The 11561-nt window shown below is 37.3% G+C and overlaps 1 protein-coding gene across 1 annotated transcript in view; it reads right to left on the reverse strand.

The window, feature by feature from the left end:
• Positions 1–11561, reverse strand: part of LOC107590035 (transcription factor SOX-5-like) — a 217930-nt gene that overhangs the window by 124274 nt on the left and 82095 nt on the right. The window contains exon 3 of the mRNA XM_016278638.1: positions 2558–2612. Within this exon, the coding sequence (XP_016134124.1) occupies positions 2558–2612 (55 nt within the window). The remainder of the gene's footprint in view (positions 1–2557; positions 2613–11561) is intronic.

Genomic DNA, 11561 nt, shown 5'->3' on the forward strand with positions numbered 1-11561 from the left:
GAGAGAGAGAGAGAGAGAGAGAGAGAGAGAGATGCAGAGCGTATGTAGAGCAGGGGAATGCGAGGAACAGTATTAAGAACTGCTGCTTTAGAACACTGATTTTGAAACTTGTGCATCCATTAGAATCGTTAGAAGACAGAATCGCGATTCATATATGAATAGATTTTTACGTGCACCTCTAGTTTTCTCTTCCTCTTCTCTAAAGCAGCACAGCATGGCCTCACTCATTTTTCTGCCTTTTCGCGAGGGCGGGGTTTATCTGGGTTTCTTTACGTCACGAACCCGGGAAGTAACTTCTTGTTGTAGTCCCTACCAGCCGTTTTTGTAGGCATTAAACTGCCAGAATTTTAAAAGACGATATCTCCGTTTGCATTGAACTTTCAGCTTCGTAACTTTGCAGATATTGTTTATGCTCAAACAGCAACATTACACACTTAACTAACATTTAAAAAGTGAAATCGCAATCAACCACCCCTTTAAAATAGGCTACTCCATCATTTTTGGTCATTCAGATTAGTGGTCAACCGATATTGTTTTTTTGATAGCCGATGCCGATATCTTGGAAAGCAGGGTGGCCGATGACCGATATAAAGCCGATATAATTTTATTTAATACTTAAGAAATTTGAAATAATTTGAAAATGGATTAAAAAATAAATGTGTAAAATAAACATGCTTATACTTTAAATGACAAAGTTTTTTTCACAAATAAACAAATATTTAATACAAATATAATTAAAAAAAAGAAGTTAACACTGTAACCAACAGGGCACTCAGTATTCTGGGAAGTTTGTGTGCATTGGGAATCACATTTTTTTAAATAAAGTCAAGGTAACAATCATTTTATATACTACACACCGTGAAAATGACATGAATATGACACTGGGCAAAAGCATGAAGCGCAGCATAATTTGAAATCACAAGTTTAAATTTTGTCGATTGCGCGTCTCAGTGAAGCTGAACTCTCCTCCTTGTCCGTATTCAATTCGCATGGACCGACCATTATCATGCAGAGTACACGCGATCGTGCAGGACACAAATGCACACTTCATAAGATCTCACAGCTGGATTCGACTAAGTTTGCAAGGTTTTTGAAATTAGATGTTCATTAGTCATTCAAAGATTTGTTTAAATTATATAAATGTGTATTTGCTGAATGCTGACGGCAAACGAGAAAGTATTATAATGTTTGCCTTTCTATTACTAACAATATAAAAGCAATCGTTATAATACCTCGTTATTTTAATTTCTTTGTTTAACAGTTCTATCTGATTATCCGTGGACAGAACTATTAACGACGATAGCGAACAAGAGGGAGAATGTAAGCACTGTATTCAGGCACTGCCGTTCTCAGCGATAATAAAAGTCTGGTGTGCCGTCAAAATAAAAGTCCCGCCACAAATGCATCGCCCAAACAGAAAAACTTAACGGCTGACGCCAATATTTGAAAAATGCCAAATATCGACCGATATATCAGCCTTGGCGATATATCGGTCGACCACTAATTCAGATAAGAGTAATAAATCTTTTAAAATCTGTAAAGACTTTACGTTTATTTGTGTGCACTCACTATAACAACAAAACATTGCACTTTTGTAAAATAATGAAAGCAAACAGGATGCGCTTTCTGCCGTCTCGGTCTGTGAACTTGATCACGAAACTCCATGTAGCTATATCTTTGTCTTACAGACATTAAAAATATATCTATAGAGTGTCTATTTTCAAATGAACCAATTCAAATAGAAAACAAATATTCTCAGATTATGTAATACGTATGAAACAATGTGCATCACTACTGCGGAGATGATGAGTCAGTGTCGCCGAGTTCATCTCTTAAACCGAGAACAAAGAAAGCACTAGTTTATCAAATTATTAACACGTTAATGTAGTCTCCTCACTGTTTTTCACTGACACATTACTTCTGCCGGTGCGCTGTGGCAAGCTTTATGCGTGTGCTTGAGCACTTAGGGCTATGTAGGCAATTAAAGGCTCATTATAATAATTTAAACAGTTTATTAATAAATGTGCGATTAGTCGACTAATGCTTCAAATGAACGACTACTAGTCGACCAGAAAAATCCTTAGTTGAGGGCAGCCCTAGTGATGGCAAAGCTGAACTTTTAGCAACCATCATGCCTTCAGTGTTATTAATAAGTTGTGTCACTAATATAAATTTCATATCATCATCAATGTTAAAACCAGTTGTGCTGTTTAATATTTTATATTATATGCAATATAATAAGTTTATATTAAGTGCAATAGATCAAAGATCTGGGCCTGAAAGGTGAATACAGTACCTACTGTACATTTTTAGGAATGGGAAAGCTTACTATTCTTAACAATGGTGGTTACGGCCATTTGCTATGTGCCCAAATAAATTTGGGGCCTTGTACGTCCTAACATCAGCACAAAATCACAAGACGCCAGACATTACGGCATTTCTTTGGCCATAAAAGGAAAGAACGGGCCATGAGGATACTATAATAATGACATGAATAATGAAAGCATTGGGAAAGTTTTTAAAGGCCTTTTGCAGATGCACCTACTGTATTACGTACCAGTCAGTCGAGGCTCCTTGTGGTGAAAGAGTTTTGTCCTTGTGTCTGCCTCTACCTAAACAAAACACACACGAAAAGAACAAGTTAGAAACTCCACTCAGGCTCTCCAGCCCTCTCAACTGCTGAAGCATTTCACCGCTTGAAGAGATTGTGTGATGGTGAAACAAAAGTATTAAACTTTGTTCTGCTAAACTGAGTGTTCTGCCTTGAAACTATAATTTTGCTTTATTTAAACCAAAAGATGGACATTGTGTAGACTTTTCTGTCCATAAACAACTTGAAACACTCTTAATCTCCTTCACAGAACTTATCATTGCATCTGTAAATTGTACGGTACTTAAAATGTCACATCTGGAGTTTATGAGTGTAAGCATGCAGAATGGAGAGGATTCTCTCAGCTTTATCAGAACTTTTGGCAAGCTCTGATTCTCCTCAACAAACCCAGTGCTAAGTCTTATATCATCCTTCTTAGAACTAGATTGGTAAACCATGTCATTTGTGAGTAGTTTTGGGAGATTTAGACCACTGTCCCATTGCTACAGATCAAACCAGATGAGATTTAGGAGACGCGGTTGTATATGTGTTCGTTGGAACATTGCAGGGACGTGCTGGAGAGACATGGTTGTATAGTCTGAGAGAACATTGGGATCTTTCATTACATGAGCTGAGCCTCATTGTAAGTTTCTAATCTTGCACGCTGCCATGTATAATCCGCCGAGAAAACTTGGATGTCATCATCCAAGTTTAGCATGCAGCGTGAAGTCCTCTGCGAAGGGGAAATAGAACATGTTTGACGGCTAAACCATAGATGAACATACATGGAGCTCTTTTAGGTCGGTCACGTAACCGTGATGCTTGCGAATCAGGGCCAGTAGTTCTCCGATCACTGAGATGTGTCGGACCACCCTGGTGCTATACTTGAGGGGGAGGGAGGGTTTACACTCAGAGGATTGTGGAGATGTCTGTACAACACGTTTAGATGAGGTCAGACCCAGAATAAGACAATAGACAGCGGGATTCGAGATAAATCTCAACACTGTGACTGCGTGTGTTTGTATGATGGGCAGGTGTGACAATAAATAATCATTATTTTGGAATATTTCTTCAAAAAAAAAAAATATTATATATATATATATATATATATACACACACACACATACATACATACACATATATATATATATAAAAAATAAGATTTCTATTTTGAAAAAATATTGAAAAAATATTGAAAAAATGTTAAGCAGCTAGATAGATAATAAATATTATCTATGTGACACTGAAGACTGTAGTAATGGCTGATGACAATTCAGTGTTGTATCACAGAAATAAATTCTACTTTACAGTACATTCAAATAAAAAACTGTTGTTTTAAATTGTGATAATATTTCACAATATTACTGCTTTTATTGAATTACTGATCAAATAAATGCAGCATTAATGAGCATAAGAGACTTCTTTAAAAACATTAAAAATCTTACTATATAATCTTACTAAAAATCTTAAATTTTATATACAGAGATGTAAATATTATATACATACATACAATTTAAATTAGCTACAAAATGAATTAGTAGCCTTTTTATAAACATTATTATTACAAAAGATTTTTAAGATCATGACAAACAAATTCAGTGGAGTGAGTCCAACTTTCGGCTGGTAGTGTACAACCGTGGGCGCGTACTTTAGACACAAAAACAGTGTGTATGTGTTTTTATAATGCCATTTTTCTGTGCTCGGAGCCTACAGGTAGGAGTGTGTGTATGTTTGTTTATATGTGTGTGTGTATGTGTACATATCGTTCCTAGAAACGTGTAAATGCGAGTGTCAGCGCACGGGCCCTGCTTAAAGCGCGGTCTTATTTACTCCTGTCAGCCCATAAAGCCAGCCTGAGTGCCACGCTGATTGAAATCCCCTTTTGTGTGCTAGTCTTCAGTGATGTGGCTTTTCTCTCCCCCTCATCTCATGATGGAAGCCTGTACTGTTAATCTGAGAGTGGCCACTGAAAGGACGAAATGAGTTCCTGGGCTGAATGCACTCTTTACCTCCTCTGTCTTGGTCTATTCAGACGTGGGGCGTGAGAGCTGGCGGCTAACACCTCCACAACAATACACAGCAAAGCAATGCAAACCTTCCTTACACAAACTACTCTGTCTCTAGGAGACTTGTTTTTCCCACATTATCTTCTTGCTCACAAAATAGCAGCAACGTCTTCCATTATGGCACCTCAGAATACAGAAGATATGTACTAGGATCAAAATAAGAGTGAATAATAGCAACGACAAAGGGGCAGAAAAAATTTATCTGTGTGGCTTATCTGAACATTAAGAAGAAACAATCGGTCACACTTTATTTTAAGGTCCAATTATTGCTATTAAAGGGGTCATATGATGCGATTAAAATTTTTCCTTTTTCTTTGAAGTGTTACAAGCTCTTGGTGCATAAAGAAGATCTGTAAAGTTGCAAAGACTAACGTCTCAAATCCAAAGAGATATTCTTTATAAAACCACGCCTACCTAAAACGGCTCGTTCTAACACGCCCCTAACATGTCTACGTCACTATCTGGGAATATTTGCATAACACCGCCCAAATGTTCACGCAAAGAAAGAAGGCGTAACTTTTATTCTTGCTGTAGTATTGTTGCTGCCGCTGCCATGTTGTGGAGACGCTGTGTTTCGGTGTGAAAGCGAAACTACTTTGTTTGGCCTTCCAAAAGAGGACGATATCCGCTTCGTCATGCCTAGAGCTGATCCGTGCTGGTCGCTGAGGAAATACATCAACTTCGCGCTGTGGATCGCCAGATCGGCTTTCACCGTGGACGAAGCAGAGTCCAGCCCGGGGTCGTCACATGTGGTTGCTGCAAGTCCGCCGGCCGCGCCGTTCTCAAGCCCACCGGCCTCCGCTCACTCAGCCCGCCGGCCATTCCTCACTCAAGCCGCTGGCCTCAGCTCACTCTAGGCTGCCGCCGTTCACTCTAGCTCACCGTGTGTGACGCTGTTTCGTTGTGAAAGCAAAACTACTTTGTTTGGCCTTCCAAAGAGGACACGACTAGAAATCAGTGGTTAAGTTGTATTTACAACACTGTTCCAGAACACTTCAACCCAAATATTCAGATGTGTGCAGCACATTTTATGGAGGACTGTTTCCTGATCCTGGAAGAGTAGACTACAATGCCGGCTGTTCTGACTCACAGAATGTAAGTACGTTTTTTATATTTAAAGTATTTGCCACTGACGATTCAAACGTGAGTTTTGGGCAGTGTAGAGTAGCCCTTGTTGTATATCATTTCTCCGATCTACGTGATGCATCGCGTAAAAAGACAGTACAATTATAATCCGTAATTATGTCCCCACTGGATGCAACAAATGCCTCGTTTATAAATGGGTTTTAATGTTTTTGTCTCGTCGCTCCGGCTGGGACATTTCCGTCACACGCTTGAGGTATTCGGCCAATCACAACGCACTGGATAGCTGGCCAATCACAGCACACCTCGCTTTTCAGACCGATGAGCTTTGTAAAAATAGATTTGTTTCAGAAAGGCGGGGCATAAAGGAGAAACAATAATGTACAGTATGTGGAAAATAATGTGGTTTTTTAACCTTAAACCGCATAAACACATTTTATTACACCAAATACACAAAATAATGTTCTTTTTAACAACATAATATGACCCCTTTATTAAATAATTAACTACGTCTTTTGCCTCAAAAAACTCCTAATTTGCTGCTTATTAATAGTTAGTAGGTAGTTGTTAAGTTTGGGTAGGATTAGGGATGTAAAAATGATCATGCAGAATATATGCTTTATAAGTACTAATAACCATCCAAAATGTTAATAATAGTCATGCTAATAAGCAACTAGTTAATAGTAAAAATTGGTCCCTATACTGAAATGTTACCAAACAATTATTAAGCATCTTTTTGTGAAATAATAAGGTACAGGTAGAAAGATAAGGTACATGTATCATGGTATTTTCACAGTACTACCTGTGTATGTGTATAATACAAGTGTATACTTGATATAAAGGGTTTGGTCAAGCATAATTAGTGCAAGATATTCAGTAGACATTAGCTGGGTTCACATTTTCTGAAAGATTTTTTCATACAGTACCATATGCTTTGCTTTTTAAGTTAGTATACCGTTACTTTGGTACTAAAATGCTTCTGTGAATAAAAAAAAAATACATACACAACAAGAAAAAAATTTTTCAGGTCAACTTCCTAACGGAAGCCACATTGTCAGGGCCATGGCCTAGCGTTTAGCACATGTGCTCATAATTTCCTGTCACTGCTAGTGCTACATGTCTGTAGCATGTGTGCTAACTGCTAGGCTTCACTATTAACAACTTCGAATATCCCAAACCTTCTGTATGATAATTTATGTATGATACAATACTAAATGCAGATTAGCAAACATCTGGTACAAATGATTAGCAAAATCAGTCTGACTGGAAACCTGGTCAAGCAGCTCAGAAGCTGTGCGTATCGATGGACCCCATTAGAGAGCGAAAAAGAAGAATATCTCGTTGTTGGGGTGGAATTCCCCTCTGAAACGAGATAAGTCGGGTCCTTTGTTCTCTGGCCTCTGTGACAGAGAGCTTACATAATGCAGTCATAGAAAATGGGGACTATGTCAGGCCATAATGCAAAGTGGGCCTGTGGCCTGTTTATTTGTTGGAATGGAAGGATGGAAAGATGAAGGAACTGAGTTGAAGAGAGAGCGATCATACGACCGTTGTCTTACATAAGGCCCAGAAAGGATGTGTGAAACTGAGCATCATGGCTCATCCACGCAGATAAAGAGATCAGGAAACATGAAAGGACAGGGTCCTAAGCAGTACTAAACAGTTTTTGCTATTTAGTCAAAGTCAACCATTAAAGATGCTAATTACTTGAAGGCCTGTTTGCTGGACTAAATACTGGGCTGTCCTCATTCACACTGACCGCTGGAGGTTAAAGGTTGCTATGCTGTGGTGAGAGGTGTTTAAAATAGGCATAGTGTTTAAAAAAATCTGATCACAAATTAGATATACTGCCTGTAAAACTAATATGTCATTCTATTTTGACAATGAATCAATTTTCCATTTCGGGCTAAACTAAAACTGGACAAATAGACCAGTAGTTCTTACCCTTTTTGACACCAAGGCTTCCCACTGTCCTTAACATCGAAGGTCCCATGACTTTTCCAGGTTATTGTATAAGAATTATTAAAATATTGTTTTACTCAATTTATACCTGATTAAATATTTTAGAGCTTAATTGGAAAATAATTTATATAAATAATAAAATAAAATAAAATAGGCTTCCTCACATATCCAGGTTTTCCAAGACAGTAGTAATCCAGGTTGTTTAAAGAAAAGTTGTTCAGAGGGTGGATTAAAATAAGACACATCTTTAGCTTATGTTAGTGCTTGTTTAGTCTTATTTTAAACTATTTTAAATCATCTTGAGGCTCCCTTGGAGGTTAGCTGAGACCCCCTGGTTAAAAACCACTTTAATATGTCATACAATTACATAAATAACTTTATTTTTTCTTTGTCTTGTCTTATGCCCTATCAAAAAACATACAGTAGATGCTTGACGTCCGTCTTTTGTAACCAGCAGAATGCTTGTTCCGTATTATTGCAGGCAATATTTAAAACCCAGCATGATGAAAAACGTTAATCTGCGTCAAACTAGTATACACAAGACCAGTGTTTTCACACAATTACGTTGTTTCCTGCTATGCAGGTCACATACAGGAAATGAACAGTGAGGGAATCAAAGAGAGATGGAGGAGGAAAATGAGAGATCTCTCTTCTGACTCAGTGTGACTGTGAGGTTAGACTCTGGAGTGAGCAACACAAAGAGATTAACCTATTTACATCTGTTACCTACTCTAATGGTTTTTTGTACAGCTAATTTCAGCCATCTGCATTCTCTCTAAAGACTTTGTCACACAAAACTAATAAAAGTCATCTGGTGCACAAAATTAGAGAACACAGAACTGTACAGAGAGGAAGATGGACTCAAAGACACTAGAGCACACACACACACACACACACACACACACACACACACACACACACAGGCATCATGCAGCTGGACATATGACTGGGCATGCATTCCCTGACATAAATTAATCACATGCTTACTGACTGACTGACTGACAAACACATATTAAGGTCCTAATGCAGATTCTCAAAGCTCATTTATGGACAGTGATGAACAGTGGAAGAGAAGTATCATCAGCCAGGGGGAAAATGTTGCATTTTGAAACCTATAAAACAGAAATGATGACTTGCATATCTAGGCTGAGAATAGGTTAAAATAACTAATCATAATACATGTAATTGTTAAACAATATTAGATTTTTTTTTAAATCAATAAGTCTAACTTTTTAAGATGGAAAACGATACATTTTAGTTGTCAATGAGACTTGTATGATCAGAAGGTGATATTTCATACTTGTTGAGCTTCAGTGATAATTAAATCCCACCACAAAAAGATTGCAAATTAATGTATTCTTGTTAAACATCCCTTTTATCACACACACACACACACACACACACACACACACACACAGGCATCATGCAGCTGGACATATGACTGGGCATGCATTCCCTGACATAAATTAATCACATGCTTACTGACTGACTGACTGACAAACACATATTAAGGTCCTAATGCAGATTCTCAAAGCTCATTTATGGACAGTGATGAACAGTGGAAGAGAAGTATCATCAGCCAGGGGGAAAATGTTGCATTTTGAAACCTATAAAACAGAAATGATGACTTGCATATCTAGGCTGAGAATAGGTTAAAATAACTAATCATAATACATCTAATTGTTAAACAATATTAGATTTTTTTTTAAATCGATAAGTCTAACTTTTTAAGATGGAAAACGATACATTTTAGTTGTCAATGAGACTTGTATGATCAGAAGGTGATATTTCATACTTGTTGAGCTTCAGTGATAATTAAATCCCACCACAAAAATATTGCAAATTAATGTATTCTTGTTAAACATCCCTTTTATGAATAAATTGTAATTTAGTCTTTCTCAGACAGTTTGTCAAAGATTTCATCCAGAATGGTGGAAGGTATCTCAAGTGTCTTATTAGGGAAATTAAATGACGTAATGGCCATAAATAAATAAATATTCCACTAAAAAACACATTCAGGTTTGGTATTAATAAATAGGTACTTGGGCCTGATCTATGATTCAGAAGGACTGTATAAATATAGTGAGTAGTGATTCTATTTCATATGCATACGCTGACATCTGCTATTTTAATTCATATATTCCTATTGCTATTTTAACTCATATATTCTTCATATATTCTACAACGTTTCATCTTTCCAAACACTCACTGTATCTTAATGGAGAATGATATACACACACACACGTTTGTTTCTGTGAATTGTGGGGACTTTCCATAGACTCCTATTACTTTTATACTGACCAAACAATATTTTTCATCCCCTAACCCTAAACCTACCCCTTACAGAAAACATTTTTGCACTGTTACACTTTCAGAGAAACATCATTTACTATTTTTAATCATTTTTTTTCCATCGTGGGGACTGCAGGCCGGCCCTTTGACTGGCAGCAGGTGAGTGTGTGAACATGTCGGCCAGGGTTCAGGTTGAATAGGGCGGTGTTAGTCAGGACGGAGGGGGAGAGCTGTAATGGGGGCAGAAGAACAGCTGTGAGGTGGGGAGAAGGGGGTGTCGGAAAGCACGTCCAGCCAACCAATGATCTCACTTTATTAAATTAATAAAGCTCATCTCAGCATGCCTGAACACACCAGCAGAATGACACCAAATCTCACTGTTTTAATCATATTATGTACGGGCCAGCTCATTAGCTGCACAACCTACTGGGTTCATGCGCAGTGCACAAGATTACAAACACTCACACACACACCCACACATCACCAAGTGCTAATGGCTACCGTTTGCATGTTACTCCTGCCCTCTACACAGATGTGCTTTTACGGAGATGCTATCATTTTTTAATAATTGATCGTGTTTTGTGACTTTGAGTGATTTTTCCGGCTCATCCTTTTGTCCCTGATGCTCTGAAAAGAGGCACGAACACAGTCTGTATGCGTAAGGTCAGGGTCACACCTGCGTTCAGAAGTCAGCGCAGCCCAGGAGATAAACGCCATTCGCTGCGTTTTCCTGGACAGACTTCCCTAAAAATGAACCTCATCTCCTCTCATTCCTGTACAAAGAGGTCTATCTGAATAAACTCTATACAACCAATCTACCCTGCGGCGTTGAAACGATGGTGTTTGTCCATCAGTGTGGTTTTATGCGGTGCCTATGAATAAATATTTTCACTTTGAAAGTCGTTTTCTCAGAATGGGTGTCAAAATGCGACCAGACAATACAATCTAACATGCCAACGGTTTTACATATGATAAAAGAAAAATGAAAATGGGTAAAGATGACCTAACACTAGAACAAACCGTCTTCTGTTTGATGCTTCTGTTTGACCACAACAAAATAATGTGTGACTTCCACTGTATGGGAAAACCCCACTGAAGCTAAGCACACTAAAATTACTAAAATTAAACTAAAACTGAAATAAAAATTAAAGCTACATACAAATATTTAAAAAGAAAAGAATAAAAAAATTATAAAAGCATGTAAAAAAATTACTAAAATGTAAACTAAAACTAAAATTATTAGAGATACATAAATTTTTTTTTAAAGAAATAAATGATAAAAAGCATAACAAAACTATATATATATATATATATATATATAATATAATATAATATAATAAAGACCAAGCATGATAATTATAACATTTTAAAAATAATTACTTAACTATTAAAACTAAAATAAGACTGCACTGCACCAACTGTATAGCAACATTTAGATTTTGTTGAGTACTAGGGCTGGGTAAAAAAATATCGATATCTCAATATTAATCGATTCTCATTTTTACGGAACGATATCGATTCTTAAATCCCAAGAATCGATTAGTCTAGCCTGTTTTCAGTTAATGGAT

Source organism: Sinocyclocheilus grahami, unplaced genomic scaffold (genome assembly GCF_001515645.1).
Source record: "Sinocyclocheilus grahami isolate Dianchi unplaced genomic scaffold, SAMN03320097.WGS_v1.1 scaffold8.1, whole genome shotgun sequence".
Taxonomy (NCBI): domain Eukaryota; kingdom Metazoa; phylum Chordata; class Actinopteri; order Cypriniformes; family Cyprinidae; genus Sinocyclocheilus; species Sinocyclocheilus grahami.